Genomic DNA, 25,977 nt, shown 5'->3' on the forward strand with positions numbered 1-25,977 from the left:
ATGGTGGATGTGTTTACTGACACGTTCTGTAGCTTCTCTACAGCAGCAGCGGTTGGATTGTGTTAAATGCACTTGAGAAATCAAAGAGGATGATCCTCATTGTGCAGCCATTACTATCTAGATGGGAAGAAGCTCTCTGCAGCATGTAAATGATTGTATCATCATCTCCCAGACTTGGTCTGTTTACAAACTGCAGAGATTCAACACTAGCATATTAGGCACCTTCAAAACATGTGATGTGAGGGCAACTGGTCAAGAGCTGTTAAGCTGAATCTTACGCTGTCCATAAATCTGTGAAATGAGTTGACAAAAGTAGTATCCAGCTCAGAAAAGGAAATGCCCTCGATACACAGACATACTTGGTTCTTTCTGATTTACCAGTCCTGGGATATAATTCCACTAATATAAAGCCATGATACCTTTGCAAAAATGTATTCCTTTAATGCTATAATTAGTATTAAAAAAAGGTTTTATTATTCTGCAGAGTTTGCGGCGCTCCATTACAGTGGGGAAAAACAATAAAAAGCTGGAACTTGTCATGCTATATGTTGCATGAGGTGACAGCAAGTATGCTGATGAGAGGTTTGCTGGGCTGCATGCAGGAGGGAAAATTAGTAAAGAAAAGCTGACGTTAACATGCGATCAGATGGTCTCACCTGAGTAACCCCTCGTGTGGGATTAAGAGGAGGCTCAGGAGATGCTGAGTTGAAAAAGCGACAGGTTAGAAGCGTCAGTGCAGAGAGATTAAACACTTTGAGACACACGCTGCTGAGACACTTTAAAGAGAGTTAGCAAGTAACAGAGAAGCTCAGACTTTGTTAAAAGAAGCCCACTGGAGTATTAGATTATTATTTTTAGAAGAATTAAGGTAGTGTACCGAACAGGCATCCGTGTTTCGCTTACCTCTGTCACACGCCTCTCCTGTATATCCGCTGTTACACTCGCAGTACGCCTTGCCCAGGCCTGACACTCTACATTTGCCATGTTTGCAGCGAGACAGGCTGCAGGGGTTAGCTGTATCCTGGTCCTGCTCATCACAGAGGACACCAGCAAAGCCAGGCTGGCAGCGGCAGGAGTAGGAATAGGAGTTGATTGGGATGCAGGTACCGTGGATACACCTGTAGGGTGGAAGAGGGAAATACAGAAGGTAAAGAACTGGACAGACAAATCGTGGTCTCTCTTTGAGAGCCATTGCACTAGCTGTGGTTTTAGACGAAGCGCAGAAACACTCACTTGTTGCCATCACAGGGGTTGCTAACTTGCTGGTCACACAAAGTTCCCGTCCAGCCTGCGTGGCATGTACAAGTGAAACCGCGGTGTCCAGTTGGGTGGCAGTCACCTTGGACGCAGGCCCCTCTCTGGCACGGCTGACAGCCCGGCTCCACCCCATTGCCCAACCACTTTCTGGTGGTACTCTGGGTGGTTCCAGATCCTGGGAGCCCCGCTTCAAGCCCAGCTCCTAGATCCTGGAGCTTCCCGTTGATGTAGAGGTTACGGAGGCAGCCATGGAAGCTCGTGCCGTTACGGCCACCCGAGCTGTGCTGTAGAGCCGACAGACCGCCAGAAGCCGAGGCTCGCTCTGGCATCCCTGCATGAAGACAGAAGTATCTCAGCGCCTCATTTAAGATGATTAAAGATCATCTTAATTATATTTTTGTGTGTATGGAAATAAAATCAGGTCCAAACTCAACGTGAAAGCTTTTTATGACTTGATGCTTCACACCTAGCCTCTGGCCACCTGTACATAATGTTTAAATCCAAGTATTTATACTATAATTTGTATTAAGTATAATTATTATTATTAAGTATTACGATATCTATCTGTTCTACAACACTTACACAGACACAGCCATTAAGAATATACATAGCGCTGAGTCCTTACCTCCCACATAAAGTGGAGAATCTATATTGAGTGTGGACTGCTTGTTGAGGGAGTTGATGGATTTGGGCGGCCCGCCATCGATGGACAGAGACAGAGTCTGATCTGATGCTACTAACTCCACGGCATGGAAATTACCATCATTCACTGTCTCCACACTGAGAGCGAGAGAGAGACACGAGGGAGAAATTCACTTCAGACATCTGTATCATCCATCATGTGAACGTGGAGCCAGGGAACGGGCTTTCTGTATACCTGTATATAGCAGAAGGAGGATAGGATCCAGTGTCGTAGCTGACCCTGAGGCGTCCCCTGTACAGCTCCATGGCAATGTGATCATTATCCCCTTTATACAACAACACGCCACTGTCCTCATCGGTAGCAATCTGAAAACACAGCAGGATCGCCATGTTAGTGGCCTACAAGTGCACATAGTTCTTTTCACCTGCTGTAAGAATTGTCAACAAAAAACAAGTAAGTCATTTTCAGGTATATGTACTTTAGTTGTGTATTTATTTTTCTGAAAACTTATCACTTTTACTTCCTATATGTGTAACAAATATCTCTGCTTTTACTCCTTACATTTTCAAAACAAACTTTAGCTTTCAGATATTTAAGGGGAGTTATTATTTCAAGTCACTGCACAGAATATCTATAGATCTTTTATAACTCTGTACTCTGGGGTTAAAGCAGGCCAAGACATCCACGTTTGTGCAGATGTCTGTAAGTTGTGGTCGGAGTACATCAGCATCTAGCGAGCATAAAGGAAATAATGTTTTTAAGGTTCACAGCTCAGCTCCACAAACATCAGCAAACACTCAAACTGTTTGTGTGCAGTTTGTCACACAGTGTGTTGCTAGCTAAAGGTTCAGCTGCTGTATTTCCTGGATAGAGAAAAGAATGAAAGCTAACTTCACTCTGAGATGGAGAAAGATTGAAGACAGACATTATTTCTAAAATGAAGGACTGGAAAGTTAAAGATTTACTTATATTTATATTCAGTTCGGCTCAGCTAATCGCAGCCTGAACACAAAGAAAATCTAGTTATGCTCAAAATAAAAATGATTTCTAAGTGATTATTTCCCCCACAGCCCAACCTGCTAAATCTCACTTTAACCTGAGAATATACTCTTTCTGTTTAGTTGTGGAGGCTGAATCATCTGCAATACAGGCAAAGCAAATTCTACATCACAGCTGTTCAAATTAAAAACAATATCATTAGAGTTTAAATTGAAATAAACTTTGCCTTCCTCTTACTTCACTCTCACTTGGGTAAAGAGATCAATTTTTAAACACAAGTATCTGCATCTTCAACTTAAACAAAGCATGTGTGTACTTCTGTGACCCCTACTTATACCTGCCTACTTAAACCTGAAATTAAATCAGCATCACAAACTTGTTGTGAGAGTTCCTGTTAATACGTGCATTCACATGATTTCACCTACTTTAACTCTGTTTTGTTTGGTTTCTCTAGAAGAGAAATTGAAAGGCAAACCTGATGGTTGGTGTTGCTGCTGTGATCTAAATGTATGCTAATACATGAGGAGCACAAACTGGAGATGAATCTTTACAAACCCCTGAAGGAAATCTGACTCTTTAGCAGCTAAGCGCTCCACTATGTTCACCAGCCAGTCACTAACTGTGTCTGCATGCCAATGAGAGTTTAATGATAAATATTCTGACACAGTGAAATTATAAAATCTGATGGGAGGCACAGATTGTCATGGACCACAAGGCTACATGTGTTTTTGTTTTGGCTCTCTCTCTCTCCTTGGCCGCTCCGCCTGGGCGGAGCTCATTGCGGCCTCCCGCCCTTGGCCCACACACCTGTTTGCTATTATGTTGCCATTACGTGATGCCATTTAAGGCCGGGACACAGACCTTCTCATCGCTGGATGATTGTGCAAGACGCGTTAGTGATCCTTTCTAGCTTTTGTGAACATAGCTTGTGTAAAATCCGTGACTTTGTGTAATCCGCCTTTCCCGTGTGACAGTTTTCCCCAGAGAGTGTGTGTGTGTGTGTGCGCTGTATAACACATGACCTCCCAAAAAACAACAAAAAAAATTCCCTAATGCCATGAGTTTTCTCAATAAATAAATAATTAAGGGATGAAGGAAGAGAGAGGTGCTTTTAGATATTTTCCAGCAATATTTTCTGTTTTTTTTGGAATAAAGATCTGGTACTATAACTTTATGAATATGGACTCTCAGGAGTGTAGCTCAAGTTAACACAAAATTACAGATGCTCGAAGTCTCTAAAATATTTGGATGTCTGTAGAAACCAAACATTCACAGGTAGGGGACTGATTTTTAGTTTACAGCTTTGCATATTCAAGGCATGCAACATTCTTTAAAACAGTGCCAATCAGATGAATGGATTCACAGGTATATAGACACACAGACTCATTTTTCCAGTATGAAACTGTTATTATTTGTTTATTTAAGAAAACCAGTCATAAGAGCTGTAAGCAAATCTGTGATGGCCAGGTGGGGCCTTTCTTTTAAATTTCATGATTTGAGATGAAGCTTGTTTGTGAAAAAGCAGAACGTAATCAAAATCTTGAGCTATTGTGTTGAAATGTGACTGAATAACTCAAAATTTCAAGTTATTTTCTCAGAAGTTAGAGTTACTACATTAAAGCTTTGAGATAAAAAAGACTTCATTACAAAAGCTGTTTTTTTTTTGTTGTTTTTAAGAAAATAGTAGATCATTTTAAATATAAATTATTTAAGTGTGTTGTTGTGTGCTGGTTTTTTTTGGTAAAACTGACCGGTGACTCTGTTTACTCTGAGGGGTCACAAGCTCAAAAAAAGTTTGGAAACATTTTCATTTCAAAAATTTCAAAAATATTTCACCTGAAATGAAACGAAGCAAAAGTGCAGAGCTGCATTTAATTTAAAGAAGGTCACCTGCAGGCTGATGTTGGTCTGTGGTGAGAGGAGACTGGAGGGCAGCTGCAGGTACGACTCGCGGTTGACGAAGTTGACACTGGCGAGAGTCTCACAGCGCTCTCCCTCGTAGCCGTGGAGACACTGGCAGCGGGGGTCTGATCCCACAATGACGCACTGTGCCCCGTTGAGGCACTCGTGGTTGTCACAGGGGCTGGTGCGAGGAAGGACCATCGGAGGAGAGAACTCGCAGAATAACCCACTGAAACGCACATTGTAACACACGTGGAATACCGTAAGAGTCCAGATCATTCCCTTTATTTGTTCCTTTTATAATTATTATCAGTTTGTGGTACGGCTGCTAGAACATACAAGCTTAAAAACATACTTCTTCGGTGCTTTCAGTTACAGTTGGATTTTTCATCATTTCAAATGTGAAAGTTAGACAAATCCAAAGTCCAAAAAATACCACACTGTACTATTACTCCAGGGACCTTGAGAAAAATAGTATGTTGATCTCAATAACTGACAATACACACCAGGGGGAGCTCCTCATATATCAAAAACTGTTGGCATGTGTGACTTCCTCTGTGGTGCGCAGCTCACCTGTACCCTTCTGGACAGATGCAGGTGTATCCATTGACGGCATCGATGCACTGACCGCCATTCTGACACTTATTCTCTTCACAGTCGTCATAATCCAGCTCACAGTGCTCGCCGATGTATCCTGGAATGCACTCACACCTAAAATGAACACACACACACACACACACACACACACACACACACACACACACACACACACACACACACACACACACACAGAAATGCTTGTTGTTACTGGACTCGCAGGGATACAGCTGTTCTTTGTGGCTGCCTGTGGTTAGATTTGCTCTAATTGCATGTGGAAGATTTCCTTAACAATAAAAAGAAAACATGTCAATTGCTTCGTGACCCAGACAGTCCACAAATCCTAGAGAACACAAACTAATCTAATTTTTACATGATGTCAAACTGCCTCACAGAGCACATCCAGACGTAATTACACTGACCACAGCGCACACAAGCAAGGGAGCAAGGGAGTAAAAGTACAGATAAAATCTCGCCAGGGAACCTTACTAGGGAGCCAAAATCACATTCCCAACACCTCCCATCCACACATGCAAACACACACACACACACACCATTTCTCTGCTGGGAAAAATCTGGAACTCAATTATTTCTGTGTGAAAAATATAAGTATTCAAATCATGCAGGAGAGAATCAAGAACCACTACTTGCATACTCTAATATCTGCATATTAGTTTATACAGGAGTGTGTGTGCATACGTGTGCGTACGTGTGCGTGCGCGTGCGTGCGTGTGCGTGCGTGCATGTGCGTGTTTCCAGTCTACTCACTTGTATCCCTGAGGAATCAAAATGCACTTTGAGTCGTGCTGACATGGGTTCAGCTCTGGGGCACAGAAGTCCAGTTTCTCTTCACACAGCTCCCCTAGGAACACACACACACACACACACACACACACACACACACACACACACACCTCATCACTTTTTAAATTCTTTGCACAGTATTAACGATAAAGTGAAATGAAAACATAAAACACATCAATATTTTAACTTCGTTGTGGTTTGTTTTTTTCTTTGTGTGTGTTTGTGTGTCAGTTGAATGGGTGCTTGGTCTCATGATGGATGACTCTCTTGTGGCCAGAATCAACACAGTGGTCCGATAAATGATTTCAGTGCTGGGAATCTTGATGCTCCAGAGAGTATCCTGATCTTCCTGAAACTCTGAACTCCAAATGAATCACTGATGAGGGAATAAACCAGTTTCCTTGACTCCTGAAGTCCACGCTGGGAATAATTACACAACCCTCTAGGGATTAATAAGTATAAGCGTGAAACAGCAGGAGATGTTTGTGCTTTTAAGCCCTTCATTTAGACAGTGATTTCTTTCGCTCACGGACTTAAAAGCAGTCAGACTTGCTTAATGCATATAAAATGTTGTTTTTTAACAATTCACATTTCAGTAACAATAGTTATTCATCTGATACATGTTTTTGGTGCAACCACTTAGTTTACCTACTGTCTGAAATATGTAAATTTAGCTCTTCTCAATTTAAGGCCAGCCTCCCTTTGAGCCTGCTGATTGGCTGACCATCCCAAACAGCAGGTGGGTGGGGATTCTGCACTCAAAGACAGAGCTGTCTGACTGAGATGATCATATTAGGATTATCTCTTCCCCTTTCCAAACAGTTCGGTATGACAGAAAAGCATAATGGCTTTAAAAGAAAAGCTGTCATTACAGTTTTTTACAGACGCTAGGACACATTTCTCAATACTTAGGTCACGTTTGCAAAACTCCTCACACAGTGAGCACAACAGAAGTCTATGTGGGCTAAACTGAGGACCAGTTATCATTGTTTTGGCACAAAATGCATTCAATGACTACATCTCTCAAATTTCATGAATCATCTTCTCACTCAGACACAACAACTGCCAAAAAGCTTTGTACGGACAGGACATTTTGCATGTGCTTACATACTGTTTTCAAAACTGTTAAACTTATGGTCAAAACAATAACACAATGCAAAACTTGAAAAGACAGCAAAATCCAACGGCAATATTTTATTGAAACATATTTTAAATCTAACAATGCAGTTTAACCAGCCACAGCTGATTCTCATTGTAGATGAACATCTACACAGTTGTTACTCCTTCAATTTTTCAACTCCTTCAATTCTGGCAGCCAGAAGATTCTTTCCTAGGTGTATTACCCTAGATGACATAAGATGTGATGTGGATGAGAACCTGTGGCCAAATAGGGAAGACCGAGTAGATTAGCATTACTATTGTATGTGTATCAGTGGATGGTGTGTATACAAATTCTTGTATTTTGGGATTACTTAGTGCAAAAAAATAAAAATACATAAACATAAATACATGATGTCTGATTCATTCCAGTAACATATATTGAAATTATAAACAGAGATGTGTCCTTGTTTTACACAGGAAAACACTGTGTAATGCTACATGTTGTTAGTGTTTTTTAGGTCATTGTTTTGTGGGTGACAAAGTGTGTTTGTCGGCTGTCAACCTTTGCTAGTGTTCTGGAGGAATGTGTTCATTTGAGACCTGAATGAAGTGTTTTGGTAGTTGTAGTGCATTTTGAATGTGAAATGAACTGCTTTGCCAGGCTGAGGGTCAGTTAGGAGAAATGTGTGAAGAGTTTTGCAAAAGTGACTTAAGTATTGAGAAATGTGTCCTAGCGTCTGTAAAAAACTGTAAGAGAGCTGTTAAAAGACTGTGAGTACTTGCTTGTTTACTTTGATGGCTTCTTATTTACATGTGAGTTTTTGTCACAATATCACAATCTAGATGTGATAAATATTGGTCTATTCCCCCCACGACTTTTTAGGATGTGAAATGAGCTCCAGAGAAGCCTCAAAGGTCCTGTCGTATGTGTAGAAATGAACCTTGAGCCAAACATTACTCAGTGGCAAAATACTCACCACGTTTTATTTCAGGCAATTTAAACATTTAGAGCTGTATAAACTGTTTGTTTTTTGTTCACATTAAGAAAGCTGCAAAGGAATTAATAGAGCAGATGGTGCAGTGGCAGTATAACATAGTTTTATGTGTTAAAATATCTTTTTCATACACCAGAGGACCAGTTTGTTTAATTTTTAGAAATCATTACACTGTGGTTGAAATGCATGCAAACCATAAGCCTGAAAGGAAGTTTTTAGTTCCTTAAAAAGGAACTTTGGGTGGTTAATGTACAGTACAATACTGTGCAAAAGTCTTGAGTCACCCATCATTTCTTCACATTTTGCTTCCAGCAGCCAGAGTTTCTGAAGCCAGAAGTAATTTTTGTTTCCAAAGTGTTTTTAATTCTCCGGGCTTTCTGAAATCATCCTTTGGACGCTGTCCACTTGTTTTCATTCAGAAATGTTTTTGTTTTTCAGTTTATTATACAATTTATACTGACCTCTGGATTATTCAAGCATAAAAAAGTACCTAACTCGAGTTACCTATGTGTGTTCTATCACACAAAGAACCAGTTTTAAACTTTATATTTAGGCTTTTGTTACTAACAGACTGTCACAAAACACACTGACATTATAGTCTACGAAAAATGCCAAAGACGACACACTCTGACAGGCATGAAAAGGTGCAGGTCCACCAACAAAAGCAAACCCAAATTTGAAATTTTTGGTTAAAATCTTTGTCAGTAGGTACAGAGGAGATCAGGAAAGAGGTACAACAGTCTGTATTCTAAGTTCTGTTGGTGCCTGTTTTAATAAATCTCTGCACCTTTCTCTTGTTTTATATAAACATAAAGAAATGAGTGGTAGCCCAGGACTTTTACATACCACTTTAGATATTTACGTTTCAGAAAGCAGACTGGCTTATTGTCCCAGACTTTCATTCCTAGGTGTGGAACATTAAAATGACCTTTATTAAAAAGATAAGATGTAACTCAGTATGTTTTTGTTATGGTCCAAAAAAGACTCAAACAAACTCAAATGGCTCTTAATATAACTCCTTCAATACCAAAAGCCTCCATTGTTCAACCAAACAGCTTTAAAAGCATTAAACACGCACGTTTGAGTCTATTTCAGTCTATCGTACAATCAAACAAATACTCACAGGACCCCCAAACGTTCCGCTGAAAATAGTCGGCACCAAATGCACCATTTAAGTAAATCTGGATAATAAGTACAATGTGTGACTGTTTAGAAAATTAGCCTTCTTTTAAAACTGAAAATATATATTTTGATTGTTCTGGAGGAGTGGATGGAATAAATGCAGTCTAGATGTTAGTAAGTTTGGGTATTTTAATGGGATTTCTACTTTCTAAAAATATAGATTATTGCCAGTTCCTCTAATTTCAGCTCATTCACCTGGAATGGTCATCACATGTATGCGTGAAGCAGCAAGCAGTATAACCACAGAAATCTGAGAGTGGTCTTTTTATACATCAAAGACATGCACTGCTAACACGGAGCACGACTGCATACATTATGGTGAATCTGTAGCATTCCCGTGGATAAAGCACAGGAAATGAGGGAAGTTAGGAAGGAGAGAGGGACAGAAAGGACAGAGAGAAGAACAGACTAACCTCTCTCCACCTCATTGGTAGCAGCTGCAACCACAAAAAAGATGACAGATGATAGAAAGCAGAGCAAGATGGGAGAAAAGACACAGGACAGCAAAACACAGAAAGACAGAGAGAGAACACCGCCACATAAGTTAGCACTCAGAGATGATTAGCACAGTGCAAATGCAGACAAACAAGTAGCAACAGATCAGCGTTAGTCAGATAAAACATTTATCTTTTGTGACCTCTCTGTAATGATAGAAGACTTTTTGTGGGAGATATATTCATGCTGACTATTTCTGGAATAAAGAGTTTGTTTTCCATTTTCTAGACAGCTTCTATACGTCTACAGTTTGGATAATGTCAGTGTTAGTAAGGCGATAAAGGAGAGAAAAGAAACTTTCAGTTTGGTAAAAAAAATCAAAAGTAAAGGTTTTTGATTGAATCAAGTTGCAGCCATAAAACTCAGGCAACCCTTCCAATGAAAATAGGTCAAAAAACCTTTCTGATTTAAATTTGGCTAATCTTTCCATCCAAGTGACCGAGGTCGCTCCATAATGTAGTGGTCGACACATTTGCTGGGTAGGCAAAAGGTTGCTAGTTCCATTTCAGTCAGAGTGTAAAACTCTTCCAAATCAAACACACCCAGAGCCTTGTGAAAATGGAACAGCTGAAAGGTTGACATGGCGGTGTGATGGTTACCACATTGCCTCACAACTCTGTGCAGAGTTAGCATGTTCTCCATGTCTGCCTGGGTTCTCTCCGAGTATTCTGGCTTCTCCCCACAGTCCAAAGACATGGACTGTGGGAGGATTGGTGATTTTAAATTGCACATAGATGTGACTGGTTGTCTGTCTTTATGTATTAGCTCTGGAGCTGAGTGTCAGCTGGTCCAGGGTGTACCCTGCCTCTTGCCCTCTGACAGCTGGGATAGGCTCCAGCCTTCTTGTGACCCTGAATTGGATAAGTGGCAGAAAATGAATGGGACACTCTTCTTGTTCTAACCTGAGGACTTGTGTCCCTGCTGTACAGAGTGGATGTCATTGTAGTCTAAGGAGCTCGGAAAGAAAAGAGTCTTCTTCTTTAAGTTTCCTTGAAGAAGTTTCACCTCTCATCCAAGAAGCTTCTTCAGTTCTAAGAGCAACTGGTGGAGAGTCCCAGCCCTAGTGGGGGTGTTCCTAAGAAGGTCATGGACCCCCTATTGATCCTCTGCCTAATTACTCAAGCCAAGGTGTGAAAATGGGTGTGGGTCATAATCAGCCAAGGTTTCGGGTGAACTCATTGTGAGACCTTGCCCCAACCTGTTATGTGGCTTGCTGAGAACAAATAACCCAAGATGTGAGTGGATGTTAACCTTGGATGGTCTTAGAAAAAGTACCCCTTATGAGGTCCTAGAGCCAAAAATCGACCACGCCATAAAAAGTGCTATAAAAAGATTATACATTAATATTTTTTTCCACTTTAAATTAGCCAATCTTTTAGACCTACTTCTCCTTGAAATATACATCTAAAGTTTTAATTATATTTCGCGGATTTTAACCCTCTATATCCCGGTTTTGTCACATGAGCGCACGGCTTTTTTTGGCGAAAAAAATGAAAAAATGAAATATTTTCCATAAAATAAATTTGAAAGTTATATTTTATTGTACTTTTAATTAGGCCTTTAGATGGTTCAAAGATTGGCACCAACATACATTTTGACCTGCCATTATTTTTTTTGCAGGAGCACATTTAAAAAAATGCATCCACCTTTATGAATAAGGACAATTCCCCAAAAGGTGCTATAAAAAAATTATATATTCATATTTTTTTTTCACTTTAAATTGGTCAGACTTTTAAAACTACTTCTCCCTGAAATATTCATATAAAGTTTTAATTATATTTCGCGGATTTTAACCCTTTATATCCCGGTTTTGTCACATGAGCGCACGGCTTTTTTGGCGAAAAAAACGAAAAAATGAAATATTTTCCATAAAATACATTTGAAAGTTATATTTTATTGTACTTTTAATTAGGCCTTTAGATGGTCCAAAGAATGGCACTAACATTAATTTCGATCGACTTGGTTTTTTTTTTTCGCAAGAGCAGAAAATAGTCTCCAGGCGGCCAGCCCTGCTACGTTAAGCCGAAAGCAGTGCCTTATTCCGGTGTAACTCTCTACCATCACCGGGGGCATGTTGGGTCGGAGTCCTTTCTCCAGCACACACACGCCGATACCACGTGACAACAAATACGTCATTTCCTGTTGATTGAAAAAAAAATGCACCCTCTCGCCAACCTGGGGACCAAAAAATGGTCCCGCCCGATCAGCGGGCGAAGCCGCTGCTGCACGCCGGGAATCAGGCTTCATTTTCCGCAGGTCTGTCTAAGCAGCCCGCTGTTTTCCAGCAGGGGTCAAATGTGAAGCAAGGGCGCCACCTGGTGGCCAAATAAAAAAATTACAATTCTAAGGTCCTGACTACAGAACGAAAACGAAACTTAAGCCATCACCACTACGTTAATGGTAATAATTGTGCAGTGAAAAATAGCGTTTATAATGGGTTTCAATGGGGCGATTTATGGCTCTAGCGCGTCATGTGTATGCCGGTTTGTAGCTTAGCCACTTTAAGCTAATCTAATAAACGGAGACTGCAATTCTAAAGAAAAAAGAAAAAAAAAGGGTTGGAAGGTTTGGCTATATTCTATTCAACACAGTGAAAATGGCCAAATATTAAAAAACGCTGTGGATGAAAAATGGCTCCAGTACCATCCAAGGTTAAGGTGTCTGGTAAGGGATCTCAAAACTGGATTATAGATGGCAGACAATTGGTATCGTAAGATACCCCCTCTGTTCAGAGATGGATGAAAGGTGAAACGTCTTCAAGAAACTTAAAGAAGTCCAGACGCTTTTCTTTCCAAGCTCCTCAGACGTGTCCTCCAGTACTGGAAGTGTCTGGAGAATACAAAGACACAGACAGGCTGGTGTGCTGGTGTGGCCAAAAACTGTTTTCACAGCACCACACTTCAGGTTGTTTATGCTTATGAAGTCTCCCCCAGAGGCCTTAAGATACAACAGCAGAACTTCTCACTGACAGTCACGTTGCACAACCTTCAGAAAACTGCTGCTTGGCAGGTGATTGTCCTCAGATTAAAATTTGGGTCAGTTTGACAAAGAAGTTGATGTTGATGCCTGTGCGGGTGCGTGGTCCATTGTGAACACATAAAAGGGGTCAGCGTATTTTAAGCAGCCACTGATTTGTCTCATTTTGCAACTCTTGAAGGCAGGATTTTCAAAATTTAAGCCAGAAATGATTTTCACTCTTTACGGGCTGAGTGGCGTAACACTTTGATTGACTCCCAAGGTGCACTTTGGTAAGAAATTTCAAGTCACTGAGCCACAAAATTCTGTTATTCATGCCTCTAAGCATAATATTGTATGGTACTTTGTTTTCAGATGCTCTAATTTGTTCCTCTGACACACCTCTTCTCTGTGGTAATGGTGGCCTGTCTCTATGGGTACTGCAGTATTTTAGTGGCCGACATCATGCAAAAAAAATAAGAACACAACACTGAAGTAACTAAAACTGATGGCTATGACACAAACCTACAGGATCCCTGCATTATCAGGGAGAGTCCTGTATTTCTGTGTTTAAAGAAATAAATAAAATAGGAATACAGAACGGGGAAAACATGCCAGCCTCCAACATCAGCTCCTTCTTCGTTCGTGATTGTTACCTGTGTATTCTGGTGAGCACATGCATGTGTAGTTGTTGATTCCATCAACGCAGGTGGAGTTATTCTCACAGTCGTTATCTTCACAGTCGTCAATGTTGATCTCACACGCGTCACCTTCGAAGCCCTCCGGACACACACACCTGAGATCAAACACGGAAAGATGCAAGCGCTCATAAATAGGTGGATAAACACCTGTAGGGTCACATACACTACACTGAGCTCTAACATTAATGTAACTATTGATTCATCCTTATTAGATTAACAACAGACAGGATTTACAGAAGGGAAATCCATCGATTTTTCATCTATGATAAGTTGAAGAGAGCAAATATTTGGTAAATTATCCCGAAAATAAAAAAAATAATTATTTTAGTAATTTTGTTGAAAAAATAAAGGTTGCATTGGTGTGCTTAAACTTTAATTTCTTGTTAGCTTGCCAGGACAAAAAACTGTAGAAAAGAGTCAGAGATGAATAACTAATGATTCAATGCAAAGTGGTGTATACAAACCTAGAGAGCTCAAACAGGTGAGTGAAGAAAAAACACTCATCATCAGCATCCTAGGCCTATAAGGAAGGATTTGGGATCACCTGATATAGCCCTAACTATAAGCTTTATCAAAAGGCAAAGTTTTAGGGTTAATCTTAGAAGTAGAGAGGATATCTGTCTCTCGAATCCAAAACTGGGAGCTGGTTCAACTATTTTTAAACACCCTTGAAACTACAAATAAGCCTGCAGCCTGAGAGTGAAGTGCTCTATTGAGGGTATATAGTACTATGAAGTCTTTAGGATAAGATGGGGCCTGAATGTGATGAGAAAGATTTTAAATTTGATTCTGGATTTAACAGGAAGTCAACGAAGCGACGCTAACATGGGAGGAATATGCTCTCTTTCTAGTCCCTGTCAGTATTCACGCTGCAGCATTTGATCAACTATAACCAGAGACACAGAGGCAGCATTAGCACACAGCTGGGAGTTTCATCCCATGATTTTATTCAGAGCAGCCCCTCGTGGGTATATAAATACATTTTACATATAATTTAGGTCCCATCGCACACACTATCAAGCTTCATACACAGGCGTGTTCGGCTGTTCTCGCCAATACTCTCAGTGGCCTCAAACAGACATCAGGTAGGGATTTTCTGCCCAGTGTGGGGATGATTGTAAGCAGTTGATTACTACTGAATAATTGCCAATATATTCAGCAACTAATTTTGTGTGGGTGGACAATTTTATTGAGTAATCATTGCAGCTCTAATAGCAAACATTGCACGAATGTGGGGACCTGTGAATATCAGACATATTTAATATCCCCTCCGTCCCCACCCCACCCCCTCACTGACACACACACAGACAGACACACACACATAAACAAACACACCTACACACACACTATCCATGCATGCTGCTCATAACGGCAGACTCAGCTCCATCTACATATCCCCAGAAGAGAGTCATTATTCTGTTAACGTGAGCGTGCCTCAACTCTGTAACTACTACTCAGGTTTATTACAACACTCTCTCTATGACACACACACACACACACACACACACACACACACACACACACACACACACAGACACACACACACACACACACACTGAGAGCGCTATATTATGGGTCTAATAAAGAGCTCTTATGCGGCACACACTCGGGTGGATTAATATCTCATTATATAGTCGGCGACAGCTCTTCACGATGAATATTCCACCCCCTGTGCTGGAGAGGGAAAAGAAATCATACACCGATGGAAATACGGACATAAATGGACAAGAAACGGCAGCAGAGGATACGGAGAGAGGGCAAAGAAATGGAGGACGACAAACGGGAGGAGCTGGGGTTTCTTAAATCATCTGCGTACGTTGTTAAGATCTGCTCGGAACGAGCACACAAACAGGCATTAGCTTCCCTACAGTTAACACTAAATAGACTAATGAAGAAAGTTCTCACAGCGGGTCTGTCCACTTTGCTCTGGAGACACAAAAGAACCAGTCTCCTGAGCCATTCGCCTCCCGTAACTTCATCACCACCTCTAATTACCGGTGCAGCATCACTGATGGAGGAATCAGCTGAGAAACCACAGATTACCTGCACGTGTGCTCTCTTGCTATCTGATCGGTGATGTATGGTGTTCTGGATGGTTGGTTTTATGAACAGATGCTTTGCGGTAACACAGTTATTGATGTTTATTTGTATTTTCGCTCAGCTCCATCATCTTCCAAGAATGAAACAGCCATAAATGTTCTGTTATTCTGAAAAGGAAGTTTTACTTTAGCACCTTGAGCACATGTCCTCTAGCTCTATCCCCCTAATCCTTACAAAACACTACTTAAAATGTATAAAGTTAAGTACCACCGAGTACACCGAGGGGCCTGTAGCACATAGAGGACTACAGATACTGGAGTTAGAATACTATTGTATGAAATGTTCAAAAGAGAGGTCAGAACTGATGCAAGTGAGGCTCTGACATTGCAGTTCCTTTAAAAAATGTTTGATCCATTAATGCGTTTTCTTGGATTTCCCATAATGCAATGCGCCCCATCAGGTAAATGCTCACATCTTTCAGATGTAACACGGCAATGCTTTCTTTTTTGTCCCAGCCAGTTTCATCATCAGAGTCCACTTTAAAAAGCTCTCTCCAGAGCCTCACAGGTGGAGTAGTACCTCCTGATACACAACAGGTGGATATTTGTGTGTGAATTAAGGAAAATGTCTCTTTAACATAACTTGCGGGTAAACTGACGGTCAAGACTAACCAGGTTGGATAAAATATCTCGAATGTCTCTCACCAAAAGTTGCTGCCTTCTCCTTCTTTCAGGTGGCAGGTTCCACCGTTCTGGCATGGGTTACTGATACAGGCGTGAATGGGTTCGTCACAGTTTTGGCCCTGCGTGCACAACACAAACACACATATGTTCAGCGCTCTCAAACAACAAAAGCTTCTTAAAATTTCCACCTATTGCATCAGTTGACTTTGAAAGTGTTGTCTCTTATCCCTACACTCGGTCACAGATGTATTCGTCTGGCTCACGCAGGAATAATCTTTCTACGTGTCTGTATGTGTAAGTTTGTACTCTGCATGAGTTTTGAAAGATAAGAAGTGTTGTCTCATGGGTGTGTTTTTTTTTCTACCAGTGAGTGATTATAAAAGATGCTTTGAAAGAGCAGGTGAATATGATTCCTTTTGCTTTCTATGCTGGGTGTACCTTAAATCCATAAGGGCAGGTGCAGCGGTAGTAGTGCACAGGGTCATTGGCACATGTGCCGTCGTTCTTGCAGGGGTTGGACAGGCAGGGATCACACTTAGCCTGGATATTTATATCCACTGGGCCTATATGGTGCACCAATCCACACAAATAAAACATATACACAGGAGAGATGATTAACAATGCATAAAATTTGGCACATTGGAGAGTAGGAACACTGACTAGATTTACACAGAGGGCTGTACATTATTAGGCAGCTGCAAAAGCTTCAAATGTCAACTTTTTCTGCAGAAGACAAGGATGGTGATTTTTACCCTGCATTCTATATACACTTACTGGTCACTTTATTAGATACACCTGTTCAATTACTCGTTAAGGCAAATATCTAATCAGCCAATCATGTGCAACTCAATCCAGGGGCATAGACACAGTCAAGATGACCTGCTTGAGTTCAAATCAAACATCAGAATGGAGAGAAAGGTGATTTAAGTCACTTTGAATGTGAATACTTCAGTCTTTCCCAAACAGCCATTTCTATGGTTTACAAAGGATGGAACGAAGAAGAGAAAAGATTCAGTGAGCTGACGCTCTCTGGACAAAGATGCCTTGTTGATGCCTGAGATCAGAGGAGAATGGTCAGACTGCTTCAAGCTGATAGGACGGCAGCAGTAACTCAAATAACCTCTCAAATAGCATCTCTGAATGCACAGCATGTCGAACCTTGAAGAAAATGGACTAGGGCAGCAGAAGACCACACCAGGAGCCAGGTTTATGGTTTTAGGGTAAATGGATGGATCCATCCTTCCTTGTATCAGTAATTAAGGCTGGTGGTGTAGGATATTTTCTTGGCACACTTTGGTGTTTAAAATCTTTTCAGCACCACAGCCTACCTGAGTACTGTTGATGACCATGCCTATTCCTTTATGACGACAGTGTATCCATCTTCTGATGATGGCTGCTTCCAAAGCTCAACTAATCTCAAACTGGTTTCATGAATTCACAGTCTCCAAATCTCAATCCAGCAGAGCACATCTGGGTAAAATGGAAGATTCTCAACATGGATGTGCACCCAATAAATCTGCAGCAACTGTGTGATACTATCATGTCGATATGGACCAAAGTCTCAGAGGAATGTTTCCAGCACGTTGCTGAATTTGTGCCACGAAGAAACAAGGCACTTCTGAAGGTAAAAGGGGTCCAACTGTGCACTAGCAAGGTGTATCTAAGAAAGCGTCTGGTTACTTTTACTATGTTGTTTAGTATTATCACGAGGAGGTTTCACTTGCTCATATATTACAAGTATTGCTTGAGAAAGATGACATTTCTTTGCAGAACCATATCATGTACAGAAAACACAAGAACACAATGCTGGTCAGAACATGAGGGTTGGAAGGGAAGCGGAGCGGTTCTGACTGAACAGAGAGGAAAACTGGGACGGGACTGTCTCAAACTGGAGAATCTGGGATTGAGTAGAAAATACCATTATAAGATACTTTACCTGGCACCAGAAAACCACAAGGCCCGGGGACTTCTACAGTGCGTCAGTCAGATTAGGTCAAAAATAGATTTCAGTCTTGTGTTCAAAGTTAAGTGATAGAATAAGGTTTCAAGATTAACAGTAGCATTTTTCAAGCATCAAGAATCTCAAGGAAACGTATAGAGTTAGTATATACATGTTAAAATTAACATTAACGTTTTTGCCCAGTGAAAACAATATCACAGTAAGTGTAATATATACATAGTGCTGTTTTGATTTTTGGCAACTTGTGGTCTCCTTTGGGAGTTCTCCTCAAGTGTATGTATGTTTGCTAGCACAAGACCAGACACTGATTTAACTGTATTGTGTCGTTTCTTTGTCTAGCTCCTGGAAAGCATTGTATTGCTGCACTACAATATGTCCATTTACCTGTACAAGTGAACTTCTTGGAGGGTGTGGTCAGTAGAAGTTTGTCCGTCATGTCGCCGGGCCCGGCACAGCGAGCAATGCCAGGCTCCTTATACCCGCTCTTCACCCAGTCTGACAGCCACTGCATGTGACAGTCACAGTACAGAGGGTTGGCGCCCAGAGCCCTGCCAGCCGATTGGACAAAAAGTGAGACAGCAGAAGAAATAACTGGGAGCATTTGAATCATGGTGGTAACAGTGTCACTGTTAGATCAACTTATTTCGGTGTTAAATAAAGTCGACCATGAAGCTTTCGGGAGTGGCGGTGTTTGGATTGTCACTCTGATCCACCCTTTCCTTGTCACGTCTGGTTTCAAAAACCCAAGCTGGTAACAACCACAACCCTCAGCTACAAAACCAAGGGGCGACATCATGGTGGCTACACCATCATTTTATATAAAGCCTTGGGTATTAGAACTGTCTGTTACAAGCACTCTCCATGGTGCTGATCCTTGTGAGCGCCTCACGTAGACTCACCAGGCATCTGCACCCTGTATGACCACGGTGCTTTTTCTGCAGCCTGCTTAGTTTTTTTGATACTGCACTAAAAAATGAGAGCAATACCCAGTGCTCGCACTCTTCCTCTGTATGTCTTTCTCTTTTGTTCATTTCAGCCATGAGATCGTTGTCGAGGCAACACTCAAAGAAAACAACAGTAAAATAAAGTAAAGCAGAACAAAACCTCATTGAATTACATCAGCTTGTTTTCTTTTCAACAAAATATTTCTGCTTCATGGACTTCTCGTTAGAATATATAATCATGACTCTCTGATTTTTCTGCTTCTGCTCTGGGCATCCTCGTCACAGTGGGAGTGGGCTTTTTATGTTTTGCATTTAATTATTTTAGCAGATTTCCCTGAAAATTCATTAACTACCAGGGGGGAAAATCCCTGGTAATTTGCCCCAAATTACAACACAGTGCATTGTATTCTTCTTATAACTACTATTTAGATTGCTAAGTGGTTAGTATGTGGATCTCACCTGACCGGAAAATATGGATTCTGTTATTGAATGTTTCTGAAAGTGTTGTGATCACACAGCCACACAATGTCCATTTAACATACAAAGACAGATACTCGTATAAAAAACACATTTATGCCATTCAGGCCCACCTTTGTGTAAATTGCATACCTGGCTCATTGTGAAAATTGTTTGTAAACCTCTGAGCTGTGACCGCATATCACCACTGACGCTCTGCTACTCAGCTACAAGAAACAATCCTGTGTGATCACTGATGGCATGACCAGTTAGCTGGACAAGGATGTGGCATCTGCATAAACCACTTCTTTGTTATATTTTGTTGTAAATGGTAAAGGAAAACACACAAAATTAAAGCGAACGATCTTCCCAATGCTAGAAAGGACCTCCAGTCGACATTCATAGAGGTCACTGAGCAGATGGCCGGGTAACATCCTGTCTGACGACGCGTCACAACTTTAATTATAAGTTTTGTTCTGTTTGTGTTTTTCAGCTCCCTGCTGTTACTGGACAGATATATTCACGATGATTATGTATTTCTTTGATTTGTTATTTTATAAGGGAAAAAAAAGGGCAGATTGTTCCAACACACAGCGACACATGACCAGTGATGTTTCTGTGTTTGCGTGTTACTCACAGGTGGGAAAGCGATGCCAGGTCTTTGAAGGCTCCTTCTGGTATCAGTGATATGTCATTACCGTGAAGAGACCTAAGAAAACGTGATTGAAACAGGACGAGATACAATAAAAAACGATTCGATGATTACTTCAGCACTAATCTGACTCTCTGGGACATTTCCCAGGATCAGAAAGTTCAGATACTCACAACAAACGGAGAGATTTAAGTCCGTCGAACGCCCTCTCTGGTATGCATCGCAGCCGGTTGTAGCTCAGAATTCTTTGCAGACAGAATTAACATTTTAGCGCGGACACAAGGCAGATTTTTTTCCCCAAGAAATCTTTGCATGCAGCAAGACAATTCAGAACACAATCCTACTTCTGACTGAGATAAGCAGGCAAAGCAGCAAACATGAACAGTTTAATACACTCATTCATATGCAGGTCTCACAAGGCAGTGATCTAGCACTCAGAGTGCAAGTTTTCTTCCTTTTTTATGTGTATTTTGTTTCTTTTATTTACAGCAACTAAGAGACAAAACATTTATCACACTGGTGCGCAGACTATAAACTGGAGAAACTGCTCTCAGATGTATATATCATGTACTGTTTTCTCCAGTGCCTTCCACTCTTTTCCTGTTTTATTTTTTCAAAATGATTCTTTATATATTATTAAAAATGAAGTGAAGCTGCAAGCTAGTTCAAGGCAGCATCTCCAGCTGCACTGGATCTTTGCTCTCCCTGCTGCCCTGAGTTGATGCCAGCTGTTAAGCACCTCCGCCAGTCCAACATCCATCTGTATATTTACTCATCGTTCCCCAGTTTTGTATGTAATATATTTGTGGGGCAGGGTGTTGAGCTCTCAGCCAGACTCTAACTATAGTTTGTTGTTGTAATAAAGTAGCACTTTAAAACATACGTTGTCTGACTAAAGTGAATTTTTGGACTAGTTTAGGTGAAGCCAGTATTTTATGACATCGATGGTTATTTTGTGGCAATAAAATCTTTCAGCGATTCCCCTGACTCTCTTAGGACTGGCTAAAAATCACATGCGGTCATGTCACCCTTTCTTGATTTCTGCTATGATTTTTTTGAGGCCTTCTTCTACTTGAGCATTTATGAGCTTCTCGTCCACACATAGTCACAACTACGCCTAAAAACAAACACTCACACACACACACACACACCACAAAGGCATATGTAAAGCCAGACTCACAGGGTAAGCAGCTCGGACATGTTACTGAGGCTGTGGTTGGACAACGTGCTGATCTGGTTGTTACTCAAATCACTGGAAAGGAAACAACAGATACATAAAACCCACACAGGCAGCACTGTCCATACATGCGTGAACAAACCCACACGCGTGCACAGACTATGGATTCTGTAATGCTCCTCCTTTAGTCTATCGTACCGAGACTGTCACACCACATCAGGGCCAAACAAAGTCACAAAAATGATTCAACACAGAGTTCAGTCTGTTAGTTGTGATTAAAAGCAAAGTGCAGGAAGCACAGACCAAATCCCAATCCTTCAGTGTTTTCTTTTTGCGTTAAAAAAAAAAGTGTGTTAACCGTACTAAACTTGGCAAAGTGGGATTTAATTATCTGTGTGAAAGTATACAATATCTCTCCACTGAGGTGCTACGGGTGAGACTTACATGAGCGTTAAGTGTTTGTAATTGGAGAGCTCCACGGGAACTTGAGTGAAGTGATTTCCATCCAAATACCTGAGAGTCAGAAAGACAGCGTGGGAGACAAAGAACGAGGGAACACGGGGGTAATATGGAGGAGGATTGGTAAACAAAGGGAGAAAGTGAGAAGGGAGAAAATGAAGTGTTAACCATGTGGGAAATTCCTCATAACCAGTGTGAGCAGTCATTACTGCTGCAGCCATAATAAACACTGGAGTTTAATATCCCCACAGGCATCTCTTGCTCAGACATACACACATTCACGGGTGAGATCCTATCTCTCACTTTGTGACAATGTGCTATTAATCCAGCATATTAATTAAGTCTTTGTTAATACTGGAAGAACCTTGTCCCCCAAAGGAGACACAGTAGAATGAATAAAAATACCACTAAAGCTGCGGTCTGATATTTAATTCAAGATTATAATACTCTGATCATTAGGGATTTTTTGTTGAGCAGGACTTTATGTACCAAGTGTGATCAGAAAGTTTCAGGACTGATTAAAATTAGGTCTCAAGGCTTCATGGCTGAATACTGGTGCAAGCTGGCAAGTGCCACAGTTTTAAATGGATGACTCAGGATGTTCCAGTATAAATCTGTTTTAATAGTTTTCACTTTTTGGAATGAATTCAAGTACACTAACTCCTCAGCTAAAAAAACACTCTCTGTGTCAAAGTCTCAGCTCAAGATCGTCTTAATGATCTTCATCTACTGTATATGCATTTTTTTTGGCTGAAACAGAATTTAATGTTTACTCTGTGGAAGTGTGAGATCTGGTTTAAAATCTCAGGAGCACGATCGCTAATAGTCAGATCAGAAGCGGAAGTGATCCAGGAAGGTACAAAGACAATCAAAATTAAATGAGGGATAGTTTTTGATTATTATGGGTACACAGCTATACCAATCAAAATTATTATTACAACACAAATGTCTTCAGATGACTTTCTGAGAAATAAAATTCTCTTTAAGTTCACAGTTCCTGTGTCTCTGTGTATCTATAAGCATGTGTTTCTGTGGTTTTCCACCTTTCTGAATGAACATTTCAAGCTCCAGTGAGGTAAGAGATTGATTCAGATGCATAGCGTGATAAATCTGAGGTTTTCTGAAGTCAAAGACGGCTTCAACTTCCTCCATCCACCATAAGTTTGAGCTCTCTGTGGGCACTACTGAAATCCACTCTGACTCTGACCTCTGCTATGGCCTTACTTTTCTCAGGACAGCCTCTGGGGTGTGAGAGGACAGCATTTCTTTGCCAGACTCACTCGTTGTATCCTCCATTACACTGCTATTCTAGCTCTACATCTGCACAGTCTCACTGCAGAGATAATTTATCAAGTGTCTCATGATATTGCATCAGACGACTGATGCAGACCTTGGACATACAGCCAAAGCTATAAAAAGCTATCTTTAGCCACAAGATGAACAATGAGTGCTGAAGCAGGTGGCGTGGCCCCAAGGAGCACTGACCTTAACTGATCTTAGCATCACAGATTCAGTCTGGGATTAGCTACAGTGCACCAGCGCAGGATTGCACGCTGGCACGAACCACTGTTTAGATCAGATCCACTAAACGTTCCTGACCCTGGTGGATTAACTGTCTGTGTGAATCTATTAAAAACGAAGCAAAGGATGCTTTGTTGGTTTGTGGACTCTTCAACTGCCAATCGTTGTTTAGTCTGTGGGTCACAGCTGGAGATTCAGCTCTAATTGTAATGAGCGTTGGGTCAGTTTGACTCAGAGTGGAATGTTTGTTCTCTGAACAAGATGTAGAAGTGCAAGCAGTCAACAACTGAAATCACTGATTGCTTTTGTCATTAGCAGGGAAAGTGTTAAGGGACCAAACTAAAAGTAACAATTATCTCAAAGCCCTGGAAGTGGTCTGGACCTGATCTTAAATAATTTATGTTTCTTTATGTTTTCAGGCACATTTAATAGGGAACTTTATGATTGCAGCTTGTAAAATGTGGAGTTTGGTTAAGCTTTATACTAAAGGGTGTGTTTGCTATAAACTCACAGTTCGGTGGTCTCTTTGGGGAGGCCTCTGGGCAGCGTGGTGAGTCCTTTGTTGCTGCAGCGGACCACGGTGTCCAGACAGGAACACTCAGCTGGACATCTCAGCACCGGAGAGCAGCTGTTCTCATCATTACCTGATGGTAAAAGTGATTAGGGATAAAAAAGCTGTTTTAGAGAGACGTGTAATATCATTATTATTTTCTCCATCTCACCATCTTCACAGGCAAAGTCCTGGACAGCTACATCCTGGATGGGGATCTCCTTCAGGAAGTAAGGACTCTGGCAGCGGGGGTTACCAGTGACGATGCGTTTCCTTCTCAACCAATCACCAAGCCAAGCCAGGTGACAGTTGCAGTTAAAAGGATTAGCCAGAAGGTTTCTGGAGAGTAGGAAAGTAAGGTGATGAGGGTGCTCAGCATTATTATTATTGTTATTTTTTGCATTTATATTTGTCACATTTGTGGGTTGTGTTGTTTACACTCACAGTGTGGACAGGGAGTGCAGCGTGTCGAAGGCTCCGGGGTTCATGGAGGTAATCTGGTTGTCATAGAGTGACAGCAGACGCACCGAACTCAACCCCACGAAGCTGCTGTTGCTCACACAGCTGATGCGGTTGCTCCTCAGCATGCTACCCACACACAGGAAAAAAGTGAATGAATTAACCTGTGCTACAGTTAAGTATGTAGTATACATGTATATACAGTTAAGTATATACACTTATGTTTATACCCTAATGAGATAACACCTTATTTTCAGGTCTTTGCAGTAGTTAATAGCGATTAACTAATAGCTAATAACTAAAAAAAATCCCCACATAATTCCTTATAAATTATATGTACATAACACTACATACGTCTTAAAGATCATAAACAGTAACACTTATTAACACTTTATAACTGTGTAGGAATGTCACTAAAAGCCTTGACCTTCCTCTAATTGTTTATGAGACCAATGCAGTTGCACTTTTTGAGTTTAACCAGTGGCTCATATTAAATTGAATAAGCATTTAGTTTTGCTTTATTAAGACTGATATTATTGACTTTATAAAAAAAATCTAATCTGCATTGGTTTCCTCAGGATCTTAGGGTCTTAATTATTATATATTAATTAACAGTTAATGGTGGTTTATTCCCTGACCCCTGGAAAAAAATGGCATGGGCCCTTGATTGTTGTCAAGGTAGATAAAATGTAAAATTATATGCCTTAATAAACATCTTTACAGCCTCATGTGGATCGTATTACCTATTAACTGAAGCTCATTACATAAACCTAAATATGCAGTGTTACCTGGTGAATTATGCATGCTCATATTATTCTGTGTTTGACAGTGTCACAGTATGTGGGAACGTCTTTGGATATTGCTGGCATACTTAATACATATGCATATGTGTGAGTGTGTGGGTGTGTGTGTACCCACAGTGTGCGGAGGCCACTGAGTCCCTTCAGCATGCGGTGGTGTATGTTCTCCAGTCTGTTGGAGGTCAGAATCAGCTCACTGACCCCTGAAGCTCCTTCAAACGTTCCCTCCTCTATGTCAGTGATACGGTTATTACTCAGGTTACTACACAGAGCGGGAAGCAGGAGGAAGGAAAGTAAGAGAGCAGCAAGAAAAGAAAGATGTAAAGAGGGGGTGGGGGGTTACGTGTATAGAGAGAAACACACATAGTTCATTTTAATTTCTATATCCGCATCTGTCGCAGTTTTCCTCTGTGTGACCCGAGTGTGACTTCGTGACGTTACGTCCTTGTTACATTAAAGACATGTCTGACTCACATCTTCCTCAGCTGAGGCAGCTTTTTGAAGATCCCCGTCGCCTCGAGCACACTGAATTCATTGTTGTTCAGACGCCTGAGAACAGAGCAAAGTAGAGGTGGTTAGAAACAAAGAGAAAGAGGCTCTGAGGTTTCTTCTATCCCACACATAGATGCACTTTGTAGCAGACAA

The 25,977-nt window shown here is 41.0% G+C and overlaps 1 protein-coding gene across 4 annotated transcripts in view; it reads right to left on the minus strand.

Annotated features, from left to right (window-relative positions):
• The window catches only part of slit2 (slit homolog 2), a 103,212-nt gene that overhangs the window by 3,020 nt on the left and 74,215 nt on the right, over window positions 1–25,977 (minus strand). For 2 of the 4 annotated variants that reach the window (XM_082536312.1, XM_082536311.1), the window contains 21 exons: window positions 25,807–25,881; window positions 25,451–25,594; window positions 24,518–24,661; window positions 24,246–24,412; window positions 24,035–24,167; window positions 21,988–22,056; window positions 21,547–21,618; window positions 20,540–20,611; window positions 20,352–20,423; window positions 18,699–18,862; window positions 16,793–16,917; window positions 16,376–16,473; window positions 13,587–13,726; window positions 9,894–9,917; window positions 6,167–6,260; window positions 5,375–5,512; window positions 4,790–5,030; window positions 2,135–2,265; window positions 1,883–2,037; window positions 1,234–1,588; window positions 904–1,118 (listed from right to left, as the gene is read on the minus strand). In XM_082536312.1, coding sequence (XP_082392438.1) covers window positions 904–1,118; window positions 1,234–1,588; window positions 1,883–2,037; window positions 2,135–2,265; window positions 4,790–5,030; window positions 5,375–5,512; window positions 6,167–6,260; window positions 9,894–9,917; window positions 13,587–13,726; window positions 16,376–16,473; window positions 16,793–16,917; window positions 18,699–18,862; window positions 20,352–20,423; window positions 20,540–20,611; window positions 21,547–21,618; window positions 21,988–22,056; window positions 24,035–24,167; window positions 24,246–24,412; window positions 24,518–24,661; window positions 25,451–25,594; window positions 25,807–25,881 — 2,828 coding nt within the window. The remainder of the gene's footprint in view (window positions 1–903; window positions 1,119–1,233; window positions 1,589–1,882; window positions 2,038–2,134; window positions 2,266–4,789; window positions 5,031–5,374; window positions 5,513–6,166; window positions 6,261–9,893; window positions 9,918–13,586; window positions 13,727–16,375; window positions 16,474–16,792; window positions 16,918–18,698; window positions 18,863–20,351; window positions 20,424–20,539; window positions 20,612–21,546; window positions 21,619–21,987; window positions 22,057–24,034; window positions 24,168–24,245; window positions 24,413–24,517; window positions 24,662–25,450; window positions 25,595–25,806; window positions 25,882–25,977) is intronic. The other 2 variants (XM_082536314.1, XM_082536313.1) reach the window with 1 other exon arrangement.

This window comes from Aulonocara stuartgranti (assembly GCF_965226115.1).
Source record: "Aulonocara stuartgranti genome assembly, chromosome: 6".
Taxonomy (NCBI): domain Eukaryota; kingdom Metazoa; phylum Chordata; class Actinopteri; order Cichliformes; family Cichlidae; genus Aulonocara; species Aulonocara stuartgranti.